This window comes from Limulus polyphemus, unplaced genomic scaffold, assembly GCF_000517525.1.
Source record: "Limulus polyphemus unplaced genomic scaffold, Limulus_polyphemus-2.1.2 Scaffold2534, whole genome shotgun sequence".
Lineage (NCBI taxonomy): Eukaryota > Metazoa > Arthropoda > Merostomata > Xiphosura > Limulidae > Limulus > Limulus polyphemus.
Window position 1 is genome coordinate 114,625 of NW_013668144.1, and position 24,243 is coordinate 138,867.

The window sequence follows — 24,243 nt, forward strand, 5'->3', positions numbered from 1 at the left end:
GACAGAAGAAAACAAAATGTGTAACTTATAAGTGCTTATATACATATCAACAAGAGTTTGCTCCATAAAAAGAACATATAACTGAAAAAAAAACAATAAATAATAATAATAATGTATTATAAGACATCAAAGATTTTTTGGCCCATCAAGGATATCTTTATTCCCAACCTTCCTCAATAAACAGAAAATTAATTCCTAAATTCATCCCTGTTCCCCATTCATCAATTCTTTTCGTAATCTCCTGCAAAGCTGCAGTTTCTACATTTTTATATTGAATTTTCCCCATACACTTATTACTCTTTTAGAGAAATAAGACTGCACCAACTGAAGATGTGTCTGATCCTTCTAAATCTTAAGTTTATGACCTCTTTTCCTACTGCACTCAGAAGTCAACACTAAAAAATCTGATCAACTCTCTTAGTTAAGTTAAATACTCCAATTATATTGACCTCTTGTATAAACCAATACCCCAGGACCCTTTCTTTCTCCATATAATATATGCATGACTTATATTATGATACCCACATGCATAACCTTACACTTATCATAATTAAATACCACCTGATATGTGTTTGTCCAACTAACCAATCAATCAAAGTTTATCTGTAAAATCACAGCATCCTTATTACAGACAGTCAAACCTGAGATTTTTATATCATCAGCAAACTTAACTAATTTCTCAACAATGCTTGTGTCTGTGTCATTATTATTAATGAGGTGTAGCAATAGTCTAAGCATAAAACCTTGAGGAATGTCACTTGTTACATTGGTTCGGTTGGATTGAAGTTCATTAATAACAAATTTTTACTCATTCTCACCCAGACAACCTTCAGTTCATCTTAGCTAACTTATTTCCAACTTCAACTGAGGTAGTTTTTGTCACTAATGAAACTGTTATGTGGCTCCTCATTAACAGCTTTTTGAAGATCAGAATAAAATACACACTCTCATTTATCTTCATCCAAATAAGAAGTAACATCCTAAAAAAGTTGATAGGTAAGGGAGGATCTTTTCTTTCTAAAGCCTTATTTGCTGTCATCATGTCCAAATTTTCTGATGATACAAAAATGACAGGCAGAACTGATTTTGAAAATAATATTTACTTCAGAAAGATCTGTTTAATGATTTCACATTAAGAACTGTGTTATAACTGAGAAGTTTAAGATAGTAAATCTCAAATGAAGGAGTTGTGAAACACTTACCATTTTGATAAGGGGAAAAAAGGATTTCAGCTTTCTGTTAGGTGTTTGGTAGGAGAAATGAAATCATATTTAATGAAGGGAAGCAATAAATAATTTAAAAATTTCATTCTACAACAAAAGCGTTATGCAAAGTGAGGCTGCATATTTATATTATAGTGTATTTCATTTTTGTTATGCATGAGTGATAATGTTATATTCACCACTTTTAGGGCACTAAAGGAGAGAGAGGTTTCATGGGTGCCCCTGGACTACCAGGACTAGTTGGAAAACCAGGCTTACCTGGTATTCCTGTAGGTGTAATGTTCTAAAGTTCTTTCTCATCGATTTGTTTTTTGTCAAAAGGTCTTTTAACTTTTTAAAGTTTCTATTTTTTTTTAAAAAAGACTTGTAATTGGCAGTCATGTGGAACTTGTTATAATTACTGTGTAACTGTGGTAAAACTACAGATATTGTTAAGCTAAATATCTGAATGGAGTTACAAAGTGGATTAGAAGTCCCATGATCAAAAAAGGGCAAATTGAAGATACTAGAAACTAGACTAAAAGGATAGTTTTTAACTTAGAATAAAATGTTATAATGAACTGGTGTTATTACAGTAAGTCCATATCAGATATTTAGAAAGAAAGCTTTTCATATTCCAGGTATATAATTTTGGTATATAAAGATTTCTTCAGCAGCCATATAGTTATCTAAAAATGTGAACATTACTTTTAAAGTTTTCTAAATCTAAGGTACTGTCTATTGAACATACCAGAAAAAGCATGTTTTAAGGTGGACAATGTTTAAACTATGTTAGAACTTAAAACCTGCAGTAAAGTATGATCCATAGAAAACTACACTAGTTTTTGTTCTCACCTTGTTTAACTAAAGTTGACAAAACTATTTGTAGCATACCTAAAATTATGCTGCCAAAAGCCATCTCAAATGTTTACTAGAAATCTGTTAGATTTGTATGAAACAGACAAAAGGGATATACTTTAAATATCAGTTGTTTTATGTTTTGCAAATCACATTGAACACTTGTTGTAAGTTTTCAATTGTATCCCTTTTAATGGTTTTATATGAATTTTATAGTCCCTTGGGATATATCCATTTTATTTATCAGAATAAATATGTTACTTCATGAACTTTACATACAGAAATACTTTGGCCACTGAAAAAATTTCCATAATCTATGATTTATCCATGCTTGAAATAATTAATATTCTTTCATTTCCATAGTTTCAAAACTCAGATAAAATAAGTGTGTTTTTTGTAACTTTTTTTATGTTTTTCTTAGAACCGTCTGAATTTAAATTGCAAGACAAGGTCTTTTTTTTTACATTTTATGAGATGTTACATTTGTGCCAAAAACATCTTCAAAATTAGAAATTAGGATTGGATGTAGAAATGTTTAAGAATTCACTAATGGTACTAGTTTTATTAGTCATTGTAATAACTATAATTTATTTACTAAAATACACAACTCAAATGGGTGAGAAATGTTTTATATTTGTATCATACTAGGGAGAAAAAGGAGATAAAGGGTTAACAGCAATGTTAGATGGAAGTTCTTTTCCTGGTGGACTTATAGAGGGTCCTCCTGGTCTACCAGGTCCAATTGGACTTCCTGGAAGAAAGGTTTGTATTGACATTGTATACTCCAGTAAAAGTAGATTTTAGTACAAACAAAGGTGAACTGGGAAGCAACTGCCTAGTTCAGTTGTAGAGAAAATATTTGAGTATTCATCCACAGAAGGAAGAAAGGATGATGTTTCAAAATCGTTTTGTCTTTCATCTATAAGTGTAACTCTGAACTAAGCAGTTGTTGCCCATTTGACCTTAATTTCATCATGAATACTCTGCCTAAAACATCTATAAAAGAATAGATTGTAGTAGTCTCAAATCCTTCACAATATTATTAATTTCCATCATTTTAATTTTCTTTAGTTTTTCTTTTTATTGGGGATATTTATGTACTTATGAGTTTGTAAAATCTGCTTAAGTCCTTCTTAGCTATATAAATATTTAAGTTATTAATCTGCACACAGAAAATAAATACTGTAACAACAATGTCAAATATAGCTTATGAAAAGTTTTTAAAAATTCAATTAATGTATTGGAAGGTGTGTGGTATTCTCAAAACCATGGATTTTCTATAGTTAAGAATGCTAAGTGCTCAAACAAGAGGTTTGACAAAAAAATATGGAATGTAATTGAATTCTGATCTGACTGGACACAAGTTTCACATAGACACAAAAATACTTTATTTATTACACAAGGCAAACAAATTAATTAGTTGATGAATATGCAAGACTAGAAAGATCTGGACAAGACAGAGCATATTAATCACTATATACTTATTTGAATAAGGTCAACCTTCCTAAAGTACATTTGTCACCTACATCACTTGGTTAGTCCCATTATCAAAAATAGGAAAAACAGAGTCTTCAGGTATTTATAAACCTCTATACAACTAGTGTGACAAGAGAACCCTTTAATATAAGCCTAAGGAATTCTTGAGCAACATACAGAAAGTTTCAAAAGTATCAGAGGTAGGGGGAATCACCCTTGACATTGTGTGACTAGCATAAGAATAAGACAGTGTGCAAATAACTGGATTGCATTTGTGTGTTAACATGTGCCTTAATGTATGTAAGTGAACAAAAATTTGATGAACAAGAAATGAACATCTCTATAAGCTATAAAAGAAAGAAACACCTGGAGTGTTTCATGTACTACAAGTGTATACATGTAACAGTAAAAGTAAATCTGTCTTGGCCATATCTGAAAGAGTAACTTTGCTTTTATCATTGTCTGTCAGAAGTAGATCTACATGTAGTTTGTTCAGTATCTGTACATATTGGAATTAATTTGGTTAGTATCAAGTTTTAAGAACTTAGTCTGCTCTTTCAATTAGCTAAAATAAGTATTGTCTGTATTGATCACTGTCTATCAGAAGTAGCTCTGTCTTGTTCAAATACCATAAAGACTAGATTTACCGTGATCAGTGTTTTTTAAGAGTAAACATGCCTGAAAAGAGTAGATATGCTTTTGGTGATGTCAGTCTCTGAGGAGCAGATCTGTTTTATTTAGTTTCTGTGAGGAGTAGATCTGTTATGGTCAACATATGTAACAAGTGATTATGCTCTAGTCAGTGTATGTAAGGAGTTAATCTGTTTATATATCTGTAAGGACTGGATCTGCCTTTGTCTGTAAGCAATGGATATTACTTGGTCGGTGTCTGCATATTGTTTTTTAACTTTGGTTAGTGTCCATAACAAGATAATTTGTTTTGATCAGTATATGGGGTAAATATCATTTGTTTACAAGGAGTGAATCTGCTTTGGTAGTGTCTGTAACCATTAGATTTACCTTTTAATATTTGTAACAAGTAAACCTGTTTTGAATAGTGTTTTTAAGCTGTGTATCTGCCTTTGTTAATATTTGTAACCAGTAGATCTACACATTTTAATATTTGAAATAAGTAAGCCTACCTAGATTAGCATTTATAAGCTGTGGATCTGTCTATGTTAATATTTGTAACAAGTAGATCTGCCTTGATTAGTGTTTTTAAGCTCTGGATGTGCCTTTGTAGATCTGCCTTAGTCTGTTAAATGTTCTATATAAAAAGCTCTTAGCCACCTTGTGAATTGACAGAAACAAATGCTGTACTCACATTTAATTTTATGGTGTTTATCTATAGAGATGGGGATTTCCAGCAACATTCATAATGAATTCTTAGTAAACTTGTTCAATACTGAATACCAACCTAATTTTGAGACCATAAAATAATCTCCATACAAAATTCTAGCTAATATGATTTTCTTGAGAATGAAGTGGATATTTATAAAAGACAAAGCTGTTATCATGTAACATATTATTACTCTTCATATAGTTTATCTGATATTTTAAATTAAGTGTATAAAATTATTTCATTGTATCAACTGGATTTATTACAGAAAAGTTTTAAAAATCATAAATTTTCAGTTTACTAAAAAAAGTTTATAGAAATAGTTCCATAGCTTAAAAACAAAATTTATTATTTATTTTGATAAAAATGTTGACATGTCTTTTAAAAAGCTATTGATATGTGTACTTTATTGTAGGTGACCTTATTTTGCAAATGTTATAGAAATTGTTTAAGAAGTAGAATGGCATTTCTTGTGATAGTTTGTTGTTGTAGAAGGTAATAGAAGAATGTACTTTATGGTGGATATCGTGATTTGAAATAGTTTTTTAGAGCATACAAAAGAGTGAGGTTGAATGACATTATATTTACACTGTTGTTGAGTTGAATGTTTACAAGATTAAGTTCTAATTTAGTAACAATAGTGTAATTGGTTCGAGAGTACCTGATCTTTCTGAAAGGTTTGCCCCTTTAGTTGTATAATTTTAATGAAAATATGCTCAGATGATTTTAGATTGATTTTACTATTATGACAAAACTTTTCAACATCTAAGGTTTGCCCTTTAGTTGTATAATTCCAATGAAAATATGCTCAGATGATTTTAGATTGATTTTACTATTATGACAAAACTTTTCAACATCAAAGGTTTGCCCTTTAGTTGTATAATTCCAATGAAAATATGCTCAGATGATTTTAGATTGATTTTACTATTATGACAAAACTTTTCAAGATCTGCAGTGCTTCAATAACTCAAATGAATTGGGTTTTAGTTTTTCATTTCTAAACATTGTCTTCTGATATATCACAAATTTTTTGTATAAGTAGAAACTAATGTATGAAAATAATCATGTTACTATGACTATAATGAAAATATATCATCCCTCAATAGGGTGAAGTTGGTCCAACAGGTCTACCTGGAAAATGGGGAGAGAAAGGTGAAAAAGGTGTTCAGGGCAAGAGGGTAGGAAGAGACAATTCTCTTGTATTTTGTGTTTTTTTATCTTAGTTGTTGGTTTATACAGGCTCACAGTTTGTATGCCATAAGTAAATGTGTGTGTATATTAACTGCTAAAGTTTGTTGTGCTTGTTGGGAAATGACAGGTTACAAAAACTTATGTTATCATAAAATGTGAAGTTTTGTTCTGTGCTTAAAAAACACAAAATGCTTTATAACATGCAGGTAAGTATTATTCAATGCACTGTAGTGAAACGTTGTTGTTAAAATGTTTTTGTTACTGTATATTATGTTTTGTACACATTTGATGATGGATTTTTAATTGATGTTTGTCTTGAGGTTTTCATATCGTATGCAGTTATCATTTGATTTTGTGAGACTGGTATTATGTCTTTTTAACACTTTTTCAAGTACAGAACAAATACACTTACATGAATGTAAGAAAGGAGTTTTATATTATCACAAGACAAATGTGTCAATCTTATGAATTTATTTGCCACATACATTTACATTTTAATACTTTGTTTATCATTAGTCTCTTCTTACCAGAGAGCCATATTTGGCAAACCTGCTATTTCATTTCTATGCACAATATAAGTATAAATTAATAAGTTTTCTTTCCACTGAATCCAATGATGTATAGTTTATAGAGCCCTTCTTTGATATAGTATACAATAAATCAGATATTATTTTTTTATTTCATCAAATTTCTAGTTTTTCCTGGTTCTTGAGAATGAAAAATACTTAGTTGGGAAAGGGTTAAAGAATTGTGGTGTATAAGTAGGAAATAGGCAAACAGTTTTAAATTCTATAGGAATTCTGTTTAAATAACCTTTGTCCAATGACAAGCAAATAATTAAGAAATAGAGTCTTAGGAAAATAAATGTTAATGGTATGAAATGGAATGTTGTAGAGCTAGCCTGTGGCAATATCACTAAGGTCATTCAAAGTAATAATCTTCAGTTAATGATATGAAATGGAATGTTGTAGAGCTAGCCTGTGGCAATATCACTAAGGTCATTCAAAGTAATAATCTTCAGTTAATGATATGAAATGGAATGTTGTAGAGCTAGCCTGTGGCAATATCACTAAGGTCATTCAAAGTAATAATCTTCAAAACTTCTATTAATATGCATCATACAACAAAATTATCAGTTGTAATGGTGTAGACAATAAAAAATGAAACATTTTAAACCAAAAATTATGAAAATCAGTCTACAACAGTTATACAATAAATGCACATGAGATAAACATCATAACAGTATGATGAAATGGTGGCAAACAATAAGTAGCTGTATTCATGTTTCATTCATACTTAATTGTGACAAATCCCAACATGGCTACTTCATTGTCAAGATTAATTACTAAAGGAACTTGTAGTATATATGCAGCTGTTGACATGCTTTTTCTCTCATCTGATGTGAAGGATGGCATTTATCTGGGATCCTTTAAGCATACAATCTGGCAGCAACCTGGACATTCTGGTGACACTCTCCATACAGTATAATGGGTTAAACTGAATACTCTTGAGGTATGTTCAGGACTCATCCTTGGCCCAACATTTCTCTCATATAACCACCTCCCTTCAATTACCAACTCTTTTTTCTTGGTTTTAAGTCCTCAGAGTTGTGGAAAATTGCATATCCTCAAAAACAAAGGTGTTGTAAACTTAACACAATAACACAAATTTAGTTTGTGAAAAGGAAATAAAAGATACTGGATACAATGAACAATATTTATGTACATACAAACACAATATTTGTATTTGCTCTGGACAATGGACTTTGCTTTCACAGGTCATGAGCTGTTCTCTCTCAAAACTGCACTCAATGATGACATCTACCAGATTGACCAAACCTAGTGTTACTTATAACTCAGTAATGTCAGACTTACCATTCCAATTCAAACTTAAGGAAGGTATCATCTGACCTACCATCGGATGACACTGTTGTTTACATTCTTGCACAAGGTGTAGTTTTACAGCCATACCACCCATGGGCAGATCAAGTGTTATTTCAAGAAAATGAAAATGAACAAAGGTAGCTAGAACAAAAGCATTTTCTGACCATGTATTACGTGAAAATAGCAAATACACGTGAATAACTGATAAATTTTGATTAATTCTATGATATAACAAGAAGGTTGTAAACTTATGGTATGTTTATATACTACACTGTACCATTGAGAGGATTTGGGAGCAGCTGCAATATAATGATTGTGTAATAACTTGTGTATGGGGCTTTTATTTTAACATTTTGGACTCTCCAAACATGCAATCACCTACTCATGCAAAAATTCTGCTGTATCTCAAACCTAGCGTCATATAACAATATTTGCTGTGGTCAGATTTTGATCTTCTGTGGTACAACTCTATGAATGGATGGCCTGCATTTATATCTATAACTGTTGTTATTCAGGATCAGTGTTGTTAATTTTTTTGGTTTTAAATGATTCATTTATTCTTGTCTACATCTTTGCCATTGACATTTTGGGTGTATGATACACATTAATAAAATTTCTAAAGGATATAACATTGAAAATAGCTGTTGGATATACAAGACTGTTTATTTTAAGGGTTATTATTTAGTTTATTTAGTGATTAAATATTTAATGATTATTTAGTTTTCATAACAAGGACATTAAAAGTTATTTGTTTGACAAGCTTCATTACATAAATCAGTATGAGTCATACATTGTGTGTGCAGTTTAATTGTTGTATTAGGCTTTAGTAATATTGTTGACATCATCCTACTAGAGACTTATAGGTTTTCTCATCATATGTAATATTGTTGCTACTAAAGGCCTAGAATTTTCTGTTGTGTGATATAAATATGTGCAAATGCAGAGTGAAGTAAGTAATTGAAAGTAAAAGTGAAAAATGTGAAGGTAGACTCTGTGATTGTCAGTTTAGCTGTAATGGGCGATATCTAAAGTGAATTTCACAGTTTGTAACAACAGAGAATAAGAAAAATAATTTTTCATGTAAAAGGGTGTTCTAAAGTAATTGAACCCACCTGTGTGGACTTTGATGAAAAAGAGAATTATTTAAAGCTCTAGATTCAACTGTGGTAACGTTTTTTTGTACATATGTTTGACTTGTTTTGAATATATTATTTTAAAACAAGTGCTGTCTGTTTATTGTTGAAATTTATCACCAACAAGTCACAGACACCTACTGTAAAGAATCTGGCCCCTATACAAAAACCTGACAATTGCCGTGAATGACTTCAATGATAATGTAACAGGGTAGGCTCAAAACAACTCATTCCATCCTACTAACAATTAATTTTCTATACCTTTCCACTTCAGAATTATTTTTCTGTCAATAAACTACTGAATTACCTTGTATAATAAATATTTAGATGGAGATAATTGTTTATACCACTAATATATTAAAGAAAAAAATTTGATGAACAAGAAATTTGTATTAGAAAACAAATACTGTATAATTAAGCCTAATACATCAGGTTTTTTCAGCTTTACTTTGGAAACATTCTTAAGTGTAAAGGAGTAAATAACTACATTGATATGTGGTTAAGTTCCTTCAAACTTTTTGACTCATGCTAGATTTATAACTATCTTATTTTAGAGCCTGTATGATTTTTATGTTTTCTTGTTGAATCTTGTGGATTTTATTGTTTTTCTAAATGTTCTGAGATCTTTATGTAACCTGTTGTATAAACAGGGTTCCAGCTCAGTTCTAGTGATACATGTATATAGTGAGTGAGTGTTTAATCATATTAGATTAACATCTTTTTTCATTTAATACAGGACCAACAGCATAATTGGTGTATCTAGTATTATGGAGTTTTCATGAAAAAATATTTTGTTAATTTTTTTCAGAAACATTAATATAAAAAATAATACCACAGAACCAGATTCAGATCTGTTGTTGTCCAGTGTATGGAAGGTCTTGCCCTCTGCTATCTCATTATATATATTCATGATGAAACTCAGTTGAATGAATGGCAACTGCCAGTTGTAGAAACACAAGTGTACAGGATGATGTTTCGAAAGGCAAAAGACTAAGTTTCATCATGAACACTCTGCCTAAACAATCTATCAAAGAATGTATAATCATATTTACAAATACTACATCAAATATTGATCCTCTTTAGGGCATTACAGTGCCACCTATTGTCTGTATGATATATTACTAACTCATAGCTTTTGGATTATTTTGGGGCAAACATTTCTCAAACAAATGGAGGGATATGATGACTATAATAAGATTCTTACAAAACTGTAAATTTTTAAGAAAATATATATATCTATTGTGTTTTTTATTGTCATTTTTATTTTTGTATTATTATTTAAATTATTATGATAGACTTTTGGGGTCCATGCATTAATCCAACCCTGAGATAAAAAGTTGTTATGGGGTTGACAGTGTTAACTTCCTTGTTTCCTCTTTCTACTTTTGTCCCCCAGTGGCACAGTGGTATGTCTGTGGAATTACAACGCTAGAATCCGGGTTTTGATACCTGTGGTGGGCAGAGCACAGATAGCCCATTGTGTTGCTTTGAACTTAACTTCAAACAAATCAAACTCTCTCTCTTTTATTGGTTAAACAGGTTGTTCCACTGATATACAAAGTAGAAAAAAATGATAAGTTAACATAACTTAAAATAAAAAGACAACAAAGAACCTTTTTGTGTTTGTCTGTAATACTTTAGGCAGCATGTTCCATTTTTACTATTATAACTTTTATTGTCTACAGATTTTATAGAATAGTTTGTTTATAGCTGTAGACTTTTTCCATCCATATAAATTTATACATCTGTATTGATTTATTGCTTTATAAATTGTTCATAATTATGCTATTTTTATACTCCTAGGTTTGTATTCCCAAGGTTTAAAGATATAGTATTTCAAGTAATTATAAAGGTATCTTTTTCTTGTTTGTATGAAACAGGGAAAGCGTGGGAGACATGGGAAGTTCGCAGGAAGAGGAAAGCGTGGTCATCCTGGTCCTAAAGGTGACATTGGCCTTTCAGGACCTAAAGGAGCCAAGGGTAACATTGGTCTACCTGGTATTCAGGTAATAATAGGAAACTTGTAGATTTTATTTTGTGTATTAAATGATGAAAAGAAACTCGGTATTGTATAGATGAAAAACTGAAGTTTGACTTCTTTCTGAATATCTTATTCTACCAACTTCCCACAATATCCCAACATTAATTGTGTGTGTGTGTGTGATATCATGATGGGTCTTGATTTTTGAGCACTCAGTCCCTGGATTGCTATGAACAGCATTTCAAAAGTGTTTCAAGTTTGTTTCGTTTATTGTTGTATTCTCGTGATGTTAAGTAGAGAGTCAATTTCACTTTATTCATACTTTGTAACAATGATTTCTGTATGCTAATACAATAGTGTGTAATAGCAGAATTGAGTCATAATGTCATGGTTACATATTTAATATCTGGCAAAATCCCAACCAGTTGAGTGTAATGCCACTACAGGTAGAATTATGTCTGAAGTGTTGGAGCAGAAGTGGGTCAATGTGACACATTTAGCATCTGTATATTTGAATCTTGGGAAAATCATAACCAGTTTACAGTGTAATGCCATGATGGATATATAGATTTAAGGCTGGATTGATAGTCACAGCCCATTTCATGAAAAGATATTCTTATGAGATTGTTAAATGATGTACATCCAAAGGATATAAGATTTCAAAGAATGGAAATTTCATTGTTCTCCAAGGAAATGGAAAAATTCACACAGCAGATTTTTTAAGAATAAAATAAATAAATTGGCAGATGCTTTTCATCAGTAGTATATACTTTGTTAGGCTAGGAAAGAGTCATTGTGGAATTAGAATGTACAAAAGTTTTAATTATTGACATGTTACATGAGGTTTGTTTGCAAAAATATTATTGAAAACCAATATTTGTAAATGTAATAATATTATCAAACAAATGTTACAAACTGTTAGAGTATTTAAAACTGATTATATGATTATTGAAACTATACTACACAATTCTATTTAAAAAAAATAATAATATGAATTAAAGCAAGTTAAACTGAGGAAGCCTCGAACACCAAATCATTTTTCAAATGAACACATGTCCCTCACAGAATTAATAGAAAATGTACTTTCAGTTAATTTTTTATTATTCTTTCTAATGCTATTTTTTTTTACCTTCCACTTTGTCAACCACTCACTTTGAAATGAGGTTACTTAGCATTTATTTGTATGATCAATTTCCCTTTTAAAAAAACCTTTATAAGTTTTCCTATTTAAAAAAAAACATGTCACAGGTCATTTTTACTATGGTACTTTTGTGTAAGTGTGCATTTTATTTCTTTATATATATTTGTTTATTTATAATTATTATTGTTTTAAAATTAGATCTATGTATGTTCAATAATCTTATAATCAATTTTAAATATCATGAAAAGCTTGTCATATTTTCTTGCAAACCTAATTGTTCTTACAAAATGTGTTCAACAGTATTCTTGCAAATGTGCTTAACACAGCATGTCAATAAGTAGAACCTTTATAAGTCAAAACCTTGACTCATTCTTAGTGTTAATTCTCTCTGTGTGCTTCCTGATCCAAGGTGTTAGCCCAAAATGTTATGAAACAATGATGTTTTCATCTAAAGTTCTGCATTAACTTATTTATTTATTTGATTTTTTTTACTCAGAAAATCATGTACTTGTGGTATATTATACACTCAAGAATGTTTAGGATAGAAGTGGTGATCTGAGGCAATGCTTTTGTTTTCAGATTGAAGGCTATGGTTAAAAAAGTGAACCCTCTGATTGATAATAGCTGGGCATGTCTCTCGATACCATTAAGTAGATAATAAACGAGGATTTGGAGTTGACAAATGTTCACAAGCCTTCAGCCCCACCTCAAAAGTAAATATTGTGTTCTTTAAAAAGATGGCTGAAAAAACAAGTCTCAGCAATCCCTTTCAACTTCATGCATGTCAAGTCTCTTGCTGCAACTCAAGTGAATGCATTTTTGCCTTTTTTCTGCTTAAACATGGTTTTGGAAGCTGATGTTCACATACAATAAAGGGATTATGGAAAGTTTCTCAAAAAAGTGTGGTCTAATATTGACCTCTTTGTCTTTCAGAGAAGCTTATTACAATGAAAATTGCAATGTCAGACAGTAGACCATAATCATGACCATCAGATAGAGTTTGATAGATGATGGAAGAAGTACTTCAAGAGGAGCAAAGAACCTGAAATTAAATTAACTCTCATTAGATGTAGGACATTAAATAGTATGTTAATGTTGAGCTACGTTAGTAAACAATTTGGAAAGGAAGCTAATACACATTCACATGTATATGCAAACAATGACTGTAAAATATGCACAATGAAATATGTATGTTATGTTATACTTTTGATTAGATTCATTATTCTTAAAATCTCTTTCAGTTTTCATAAAAGGTTCCTTTATAGAAATTAAACACTTAGATAATGAAGTCAATGTTACATATGTATGTACTGATTTGTCATTTTAATAATGAGCTCCATCTAATATCAGGCTAGACCATCTTTCACTGGTGATACAGACTACAAAATGCCAAAATTTGTCTTATTAAGGTGTAGTCTGATTTGGGGGGGGGGGGGGAGGATATGATTTGCAGTTGGTTTATTAATGATGATAGAAGACTGAAATGGTGAATGCAACATTCAAATTTATTTTAGAAATTATCACTTGTATTAAGTTCTGGTTATATTGTTAACAAAGAAAACTGGTTGAGGATTCTTTAGTACATTTTAAATCAGTTTTGGAGAGTACATACATGATTGTTTGTTTCATCAATGTTGAAAACTGCCTTGTCCATCAAGATGGAAATACAGCATTGTGAGATGTGTCTGATTGGAAAAAAGGTTACATACAATCTAGATGTTCTTTGTCCCTTTTAACACCCATTGTACAAACCAAGGTAACATATAGTAGTATGGATCTGGTGACACCCAAAACCCAATCATCCCAGAAAGGTTGTTTTAAGGTGTAGCTAACCTTCTCATGTTGAGTGAAAATAGTCAGTACTTTTTGTTTAAAAAAAATAACAACAAACAATGAAAATACAAATAATTCTACAATTTATATGTGAAACTAACAAAATCTGAGTATACACTGCAATCTGTATATATAGGAAGGCAGGATTACTGATTACAGACCTTTCCAACAATTTTCCAGTGCTTTTTAACTTGGTTTGAACATCATTGGAATCACCATTTCTTAAGCTGTTTATTCATTAGAAAATTTGGATTGTTGACAGAGTAGCTACACTGTGTTTTGAAAACCTTCCACAATTTTGTGGACTTAATGTTAATTTGATACTCCACAAGTAAGGATATGATAACAGTCTAATATTCCCTCGCAATCCCATTTCTTCTCTTACTTGACACATTTCCAGACTTCCAATACTGAACTATCAAAAAAGATATTTTTTATTGTTGTTCTGCTTTTGTATACCTTTGGATGAGGTTCCAGGACCCATTCTGTTAAGGCTATTTTCAAGACCTCATTTATACATTTCCACAACATTGTCTACAAATCTTGAGCTATACTTCTGGCCATAGACTTAACCATGTGCTGTCATCAGAGCCCAACTGGGCAAAACAGTCTAAAGAAATAGCATTCCACACTGATCTTGCTTCTCGTTTTGGGTCTTTCTTTGAAACTTTCCAATTAATTTGACTGCTACTAAAGGTACAGTCTGTAATACTCCCTGTAATTTCATTTACAGTTATTGATTCATCTTTGTTTACCTTGTCGATCACTGTGTCTTCAGTGTCAACATCATTCCCTTCCTCATCTTCAGGCATTACAACCTTAGCACTATTGATATCACTCTGCTCAGACTTCATTTCAGGGTCTTCCATTTCTGTTTTACCAGCAGGTTTGTATGTGTTTTTTCTGCATATGCAGGCAAACTGTCTCCCATATCAATCGTTTTTGACATCATGCCTGAATATGTCAATACTATTTGATGAAAAGATGATCTAATTAATTCTCGACACACTGTCAAAAACTTGGAGGCTGCTTTGTATAACATAACCAGCTCATTTACTTTTGATTTATTTACAGTAAATATGTAAACAGCTGTGTTTTTTAGTCCTCCATTTGCATCAATCAATTCTTTTAGGAAATGCAACATTGCTGCCTATATTCACATATTGGACGGTGGGTTGCATGAGTTGATTCTTTTCCATCTTTGGTCTTGGTGTGAACAAATAATTGTGTCTGTATCTCCAATTCTTTGGTTATCAGGTACATTTCATATAATAATTTTCTATTTTGATAGCATTTTGCGTTGTCTGACTGGACATGAACGATATGAATGTGTGGATTATCTACCTTCAGTTGGTGAAGGATGCATTCAAATATGGAAAGCATACTCATCCAATCTTGCTTAGAATAGAATCCTTGGATGAAATATAATCATAATAGCTTGTTTGAAAAGTACATACATCTACATCACCACGAACCATGGGACCATGCAAAGACAAGCCTTTTTACTGCAAAGTTCAATAGTCTTCTACCAAAATAAACTGGATTGAATGTTTTCTTTTAGATCAATACAATTATAGCCTCACAACTTGATAAATTGTACATCATTATCTTGATTCGAAGGCATTGATTCATTACTTGAAGGCAATGAGTCATGTACAACTTGAACTTGTGCCTGCAGTCATTCAGTAAGTCATAATGTTTTTCATCTATCTTGATCTTCAAATATCTAAACTCTTCAAAATGCGGTTTATACAGTTTGCACCTATTACACACACACTTGTTGCTTTCACTTTATCATTGCTGAGTGCGTTTGCAATATTATGATTGGCATCATTAGAAGATGTTATATGTTTGTCTTATGTTGTCTTCAGAAAACACTCCATTTTTCTAAGATGTTTGTGACATTCTTCCACCATCTAAGGGTCATGAATAGACCCAATTATTCTCTCAAGTACAGCTAAAATAACACGCAGAAGAATACCTGATGCCTAATTGATGAACTTTGATATCAGAATCCATCAGTGAATTTGCAATTTTCAAAAATGATGAATAACCTATATGATCCAATCTTTCTGAATATTCAGTGAGGTAGTCCCGATAAATGTATTTCAGTATTTTCATTTGCATAAATCATGGTAGATTTTTTTCTCATTGTGAACATTTGCAATCTTTATGTCCCTTGATAACATTTCAATATTCTGAGAAAATAAAACCAGCTTCACAGAATGTTCCACCAGATGTTCTTCATGTTGATGGACAGTTCTAACAGTAGGAACCTAACTCTACCATTCTTCAATAAAATGAAACATTTCTGGGATATTTCAATCACCTTATTTCAAATATTACAAAATTCAGAAGTTCGACTTGTAGGTATAGTTGCACATAATGCAGATGGCAATACCTTTTTTTTGTGTTGATTTCTCCAGTAAGTTTTCCTGTGCCTGTACCAAATTGCATAGTATTTTTCGTTGTGAAACATGAGAATCACTCAGGGTCCTGGAGACATTTTCCAACAAACTATCAGGAAGTATTGAGATGATGTTGTGACATACTCGTTTCAATGTTGCAATGCAAAATGACATAATTCTCGCTCATTTTTCCATTTCCAGACAGTCAAACTTTGTGGTTAGCTGAATGTGTTCACTTGATATGTTATTTATGATATCTTTTTTATTGAAAGAAACCTTTCGATTTCCCACAATGTAAGAGATTTTAATGTCTACTTTGTCTTCAGCTTTATCGTGTTCATTATCTTGCACAACAGAACTGCTACAATCTTGAGCTAAACTGTTCAATGTCATCATATTGTCGGGACTATTCTGAGCTTCTTCCATCTGCTGCGTATCTTCATTGTCTTCATCCTCAATTTTCATTCATCAACTCTGCATAAAGAAACCACTGCTTTTTGTGCTCTTTTTCTTTTAGGCATTAACATCATTGGCTATTCATTCCAATTTCGTTTTGATTGACAATCCATCACATTCACAGCTGCATCCATTACACCTGATAGAGTCACTGCAACATTTAAACTTGCACTTACACGTTAAATAACTCTTTTATTTATGTTTTTATTAAAAAGAAAAGCTTTGATTGTTCAACAAACTCAAGTATTCAAGGCTCTAGGCCCTGGGCTTGAGGTGTTCCTGGTGTGCCTGGAAGTCAAAATTAAGGTAAATCAATGTGAATCCCATATGAAATTTGTATGGTAAAGAGGAGATACTGGAATGACTTGATTTTTTTTCTGTAACCAGTAAACTATTACCCTGGCTCGTACAATGGGTGTTAAAAATTGAACTACCCAATCTCTGACACAAAAATATTCCTTACACCATTAAATCACCTCCAGGGTTTTCTCTATCATTTAGCTTTACTGTTAGTACAGAAAGGACCTTCAAGTCACATCACATACATTTTGTACATTTATTGTCCACAATCTATATTCTCACCATCACTGAGGCCATGATATCCTGTGTGCATTGAGGTTGAGTACTTTTAGCTTTATTGTTAGCTGCCATTTTTCAGTTTTTGCAATGTTCTACACATGATATGGTAGAAGGTAGTTAAACTGAACCTCCATTGAAAATATTTGTGAGCTGAGACTAAAAAGGGAAATTTTTCAGAATAACAGTTTGAGTAATTAATTGCAGTTGTTTAAATGTGTCTTACTGTTATAGGGTGACATTGGACCAGCAGGATTACCTGGTAGTGATGGAAAAACTGGAAACCCTGGACCTCAAGGACCTCCAGGATTACCTGTGAGTATTATGATTGTTTTTCTAAAAAAAGTTATAATTGCTGTACTTTAGCCACATCTTTGAGCTAAAACTAAGGACAATGTACATCAGTGATTAAAATCACATTTAAATTTATGTACATCAGTGTAATTTATTTGTCCAATGGTCAATAATTGATATGCTTACTTTCAGTTGTCATTTAACCAAAATATCTATTAAAAATTTTTTTTCTCATGCGTTTTTTTGAAAATTCAAAAACAGTGGAAGAAATAAAATAAATAAAATGATCTCCATTAAAATTATTTTTATAAATCTTAATCAAACAGTTCATAATTACATTGAAATCATCTACATTTCTGTGGCTATTGTGGTATTTGAAATGCTAGGTTTGTCTTAAACTTATTTAAGTCTGATATCAATATTTTTAGTAATTTTTCAGATTATTGATGAATCTGTTTGATAAAAAGAATTTGATGCTACTTTTCTGATATTAAAATATCAACTAGAAGGTTAGATGTTCAGTGCAAAAGTGATAATAATAATAATTATTTATTTAATTTAAATAAAATGAAACAGATAATCTGAAATAGCTCATTTAAATTGTTTTAGTATTAATGGAAGTTAACATGTTTAGATAGAATGAATTATGTAGGAATTTCAGTGGATAATGCTGAAAAGTGACATCTAGATATTTTCCTTGATAACTTATTAAATATTCTACATGTTATTGAAAGCTTTTTCTTGTATTCTGTAAGATTTAGTCAATCCATTAATTATACTTCAATGGTTGTGTTTTAAAGATATAAATCTCATCATTTATTATACTCAGATTTCACTCAAACAAAATAAGATAGGTAAAATCAGATTGTGCCATATTTATGTATGTAAAGTATTGTAGTATTGTGTTTTCCCCACAAGAATTTTGAAGTAGTACTTTCAATATACAAGGGCATACATATCAAGTTCTTATTTGTACTTCTTGACTCCTTAAAATACTTGATATATTGCTGTCAGTGATCATGGGTATGAATGTTTTGTTCTTATGTCTAACATGAATCTTTTCACAAAAGTTTTGGTGTAATAATCTCTATTGTATGATTATTCACAATACTTTTGGTATTGTTTATTTAAGATCCCTGTCAGTCGGAAACCCACCCAAAATTACAGCCTTTTCACTGTAAAAAAATTTAAATTTCAGAATCATATTTTATGTGAAAAAATACCATAAAAACCAGATAACACTGCTGTATATAAATTCAGCTGTTTCAAAATCCCATTTTTGTGAGGCACAAGTATGATCGAAGTTACGAGAAGGCTGGGACCATGTGAAGAACATAAATCCAAAAAGAAAGGAAGCTGCGAGTCTGTGAAATGTGTTTATGTTGTGATCCTCCAGCTAAATGTACAGCAAAACATTGCCATGTTATCCTCCAAAGTAGACGTGGAGTAGTGCAAAAGATCCAAAAACCAGTAAAAAAGAGAAGGATGTTCTTATGGAAATGTGTGCTGAAGAGAGTGTTTTGGACATTGTGAGATTGAAAACCTACCAGAACAAAACTAGACACATGTTTATTCTCACTAATTATGCTTTGAAATTTGTTAATAACACCATTGGAACTAAAATAACTAATATTTGCTAAAATCAAAGTATTCCGAATCTTTCCTTTGATTTTCTGGGAAGTTGGGAGGTAGCCAATTATTTTCACCTATTTCTCTGCGACATAAAAAGATTTTTAAATTCTGAAAACTGCTCTCACCTTTTTAGACCATTCCATACCCATTATGCACTTTCGTCGTTTATTTTCGATACTTTTTAACAAAGTGCACACTGTAGCCCCAAGGGTGGATTTCTTGCTGATTGGGATCTTAATAATCAAAGTCTTGTACATCGGTAATTGAACTGAGTAAAGTGTCTCCTAACAAAACTTGTGATACAGTACCTTTTATGGGCAAGATCATGTATTTCAAACCTTGAGCACTATTACATTTCTACATACAATACCCTTATTCTGGTAACTTTGAAGACTAAATCCGTAAAGCCAGATTCTGTGATTTACTCTTTGTTTCCTTCTTCTCCTAGTCATTTTCATTATATATATATATATATATATATTCATTAATCAACATTATGTTACAGAGTCAGATATAAGTTCTCATAGTGTCATTCATAAGACTTTTACTACAATGCCTTCAGCGATCACCATCATTATACATTGTAAGTCATCACAGGTTCAGTATTTTAAGTAGTAAAGCTCATTTTAGACAAGAGATGATATATACTGCTTTGTTTTCAGTGTTCCTTCTATTTTTATGTTTTAAGTATTGAAAACTTACACATTTTTTTTTCTAGGTATATTCTTGCTTAATACTTCACATGCAACACAGTAGGACTTCTAAACATTTTGTAACAATTTCTTTATAAAATGTTAATGAAAATAGTTAAAATTTGTAAAACAATTAATAAATTATCTTCCCTTGTAATTTTTATAGAATGTGAAAAAAAGTAATTAAAACTCAAAATCTTCTAAAATAATGTAGCTATCTAAAAAGTATAATATAGTTTGTTACAGCACTAAAAGTTATTCTTTTGGGGTCATTGTACATCAGCTTATTTAGGTTTTTCACATATTAAGATTTTTTTTTACTATCAGGGACAGCCAGGACCAAGAGGTGATAAAGGGATCATGGGACCTCCTGGTCTTATGGGTCCACCTGGGCTACCAGGTCCACCAGTTAGTATTTTGTTTTTTTTCTCTATTTTCCTAAATTGTAAAGTTGTGTATTGAATTGCATATGTAGTATACTTGTGAATGTGATTTAATCTGAAACTTTATATTGTTGTTTCTCATGGCTCAAAACTAATTTGAGTGGTGGTATGTTATAATAAGATAACAGAGCCTATGATACTTAAATCCATAGATTATGTGCTACATAATTCAGTAAACATCAAGTCAATTTTTGTTTCAAGATTGAAGTAGGATTAAACCAAAATTATGTTAGAGATGACCTATCAAACCTATATAAAAAAACTATATAAAACTTTGATTTCTCGAAATAGGAGGAATCATAAAAGCCAAAATGCATTTATTTAGATAGAATGCCCCCCAGTGGCACAGCGGTATGTCTGTGAACTTACAATACTAGAAATCGGGTTTCGATACCCATGATGGGCAGAGCACAGATAGCCCAATGTGTAGCTTTGTGCTTAATTGCAAACAAACAAACAAACCAGATAGAATAGTTCGATTACTGTATGCCCATTACAATTTTAGTGACGGGGTGCAAGGGGCCATAAGGGTGGTGCTGTGAAACCTTATAAGTGTAATGAATGTTGGTATGATAAGCCTAAAGTAAAGATGTAGTGTGGGATCACCTAGCCTAGAGTCAAGTGCATAAAATTTATCATGATAGTAAAATTATCGATTCAATTTTAAACTTAAATTGTTTCTGAATTAAGCTATTTACTGTTATATCACCAACGTTTTTAATAAAAAAATAAAACCTCTTTAATCAAAGGAGACTCTAAATTAAGAAATCAGCAAATATTTTCCCAGTTTTGTTGTCTATACATTTCATTTTATACTTTCACTACATAGATTAACAACAATAATAAGTTATACTTTTGTTGCTAAGAAACATTACATAAAAGCCATTGTTGGAAGTTAGTTACCAAAACACACTGGCTTTTCAATATATTAGAAGTTGTTAATCTTAACTGATTTTTACCAATAATTAGTCTATGAATATGCTGCAAATTCATTTCATGAATGATCTTAATTTTGATTGGCTCACAAAGGAATTTACTGATGTTTGATTGCATCGACTGCACTTTTATGCCTCTTTGTTGGTCAAGCTTGCTTTTGCAAAATTAATTTATTATGGTTAGCTATGAAATGTGAGGGTAGGATATACTAGGGGGTGGGGGTGGTAGTACTTGCCCTGTTATTTGTGATGGGCTATACACTAGTTATATATAGAATATAGTTGTTGATAAAGTTTTAAACACATGAAACTTTTTTTCAAATAGTTTTTTATGCACTATTTTTGTGTATTATATACCTGTGTATGATACTGTAGAAAAGTGTTATTATGGTTGAACATAAATAAAGTTCTGGTTTTCTCCAGAATTAATTACCAGACATGTTTTTTCATCAGTTTGCTGTTTTGTAAGTAAGCCTGGAAACTTCATGCACTTCTCAAGACATCAATTTTCTTTTTGTTTTAAGTTTACTGCGTATTTTAATATTTTGTTGATTTTTTCTTTTTTCTTATTTTTCTGTGTAAACACTGAAAAAAAAGAAAAGAAAATTAAAGCTGAAGTTTATAGTTACTTATTTGATACTTCTTGTATCTTCTGTGTTATAAAGCATATTGACTGTTATTCCTGTTTTATTGGTGTGGAATTATTCTAATTTCCTGTTTCCAAAATATGACTTGCTGTTTAGTAACCATTGTTATAGATTTTATTTCGGGTACTTAAATGCTTTCCACATTTTCTATATTTTTATATCTAAATTATAAAACTGTGGTTTTACTATAGATGTGTCAATAGTTTGATTGTGATTACTTTGGAGAACATGCAGTCTGTTCATGTCAGTTGTCATTAATGTTAGAGGGAGAGGAACATCAGTAGCTTTTGGCAAACAAAGAGTAAGATAAAGGAGTAGGGTTTAGTATGGAAGTTATATGATGGTTTCATCAACTTGTGTTTTGTTTCCAATGACTGGGTTTTACATAACATTGGTATTATTACATCTACTATTGGATGTGACTCATTTGACTCAAAAAGTATAATTTTTTCTGTACTTTCAGTGATGTATTTGGGGGAAGGATAACTTTTTTATTTTTATTTTTTCACTTGACAGACTTTATTTACATAAGGATTGTATAACTTCTTTCAACAGGAGGCAGAATGCATGCAAACACAAAATGTTTTTGTTATATGTACTTAGGTGAGGCAGTCATCCTGTTACTCAGCACTGACACTACTTTTTCCAGTAAACCATACTAGCTTTAACTGCAGCTGTATTCCAAAAACTTTTTTTGTGGTTTAATATGGAACAAATTTACAGATCCATACTTATATCAGAACATTTCAGAAATGTTTGCAAGACATTTAACATTTGATTAGAAGAGGTTGGAAGAAAATTACAAATTTTCATGGAATTCCATCCTTATAAGTGCAGGTGTAGTGAATTTTTCTATAACTGATTTTTACTAGTGTTATGAAATACTACTTGTACACAGAAATCTTATTTTCAGTAGTTTTAATAACTTTGCCCCTTGGTGGGTCAACAGTAAGTTTACAGACCTACAATGCTAAAATCCAGTGTTCAGCTCCACATTGTGAATAGAGCATAGATAACCCATTGTGTAGATTTGCTAAAAAGAAAACAATAATAATAACTTTATATGGAAATTTTTACACTTAATATTAAGTCTGTTTTTTGTGTCTATTTAAAAACTACAGTTGTATAATATTCTTGTGATCAGCGGGTATTTTTATTGTATGTATGTATGTATGTATAGCAATTTTACTTTTGTGTATGTGTAAAAATGTTCTCTCTTTATAACATTTATAATTAGTTATAGAATATCATTTTAGATTTACCTTAAAATGTGTTTCTTTATACAAAAAAAAATGTTTTATAGCACTTTGCCTTATAAGTTGTATATGCACGTAGCATATGTCTTTGGAACTCCAAAATTGCCACAGTTATGCATATGGGTTATAGATTATGTTTAAAAATACTTAACATAACATATCATAATGTTTAAGGACAACAAGGGACCTACTGGTCCATCTATGCTGTTCTATCCTCTAAACTCAACTAAAACTATTAAATTTAAAAGAAAAATTTTAAAAACCTCAACGTCAGCCCTTATCATTCATATAGTTATCAAGCTTTTTCTTAAACTTGCCTAAATTTACTGCCTCCACAACATGTGAAAGCAACTTGTTTCAAAGACCAACCACCCTGTTAGAAAATTAAAACTGTCTTAGCTGAAGATGACTCCTACCCTGCCAAAATTTATATTTGCATCCCATTAAATATGAAAAAAGATGATGTATCAACACTATCAATTTCAGAGATTTTAACCTTTCCTCATATGACAGCCCCTTTATCCCACACACCATTCTAGTAGCCCTCCTCTGAACTCTTTTCAACAACTCAATGTCTTTATTAAGGTAAGGAGCCTAAAACCAAACACAATACTCCAAATGTGGCCTAACTGGTGGCCGATGCAATGAAATTATAACCTCTTTGGATTTGCATTCAATATTTCTATAGATACAACCTAAAATCCTATTTGTCCTACCACTAGCAACAGCACACTTCTTGGATGTCTTATGAGACTGATTAACCACTACACCAAGATCCCTTTCTTTCATATATAACACTGTTAAGGTTATTACCATCCAAATTATACTTATAATTCAAATTATGATAACGCACATGCATTATTTTGC

General features: G+C 31.2%; 1 protein-coding gene across 1 annotated transcript in view; it reads left to right on the top strand.

The window, feature by feature from the left end:
- Positions 1-24,243, top strand: part of LOC106467227 (collagen alpha chain CG42342-like) — a gene marked incomplete at its 3' end in the record, with an annotated part of 54,182 nt that overhangs the window by 11,883 nt on the left and 18,056 nt on the right. The window contains exons 5-10 of the mRNA XM_022395362.1: positions 1,412-1,492; positions 2,709-2,822; positions 5,982-6,053; positions 10,963-11,088; positions 17,712-17,792; positions 20,423-20,503. Coding sequence (XP_022251070.1) covers positions 1,412-1,492; positions 2,709-2,822; positions 5,982-6,053; positions 10,963-11,088; positions 17,712-17,792; positions 20,423-20,503 — 555 coding nt within the window. The remainder of the gene's footprint in view (positions 1-1,411; positions 1,493-2,708; positions 2,823-5,981; positions 6,054-10,962; positions 11,089-17,711; positions 17,793-20,422; positions 20,504-24,243) is intronic.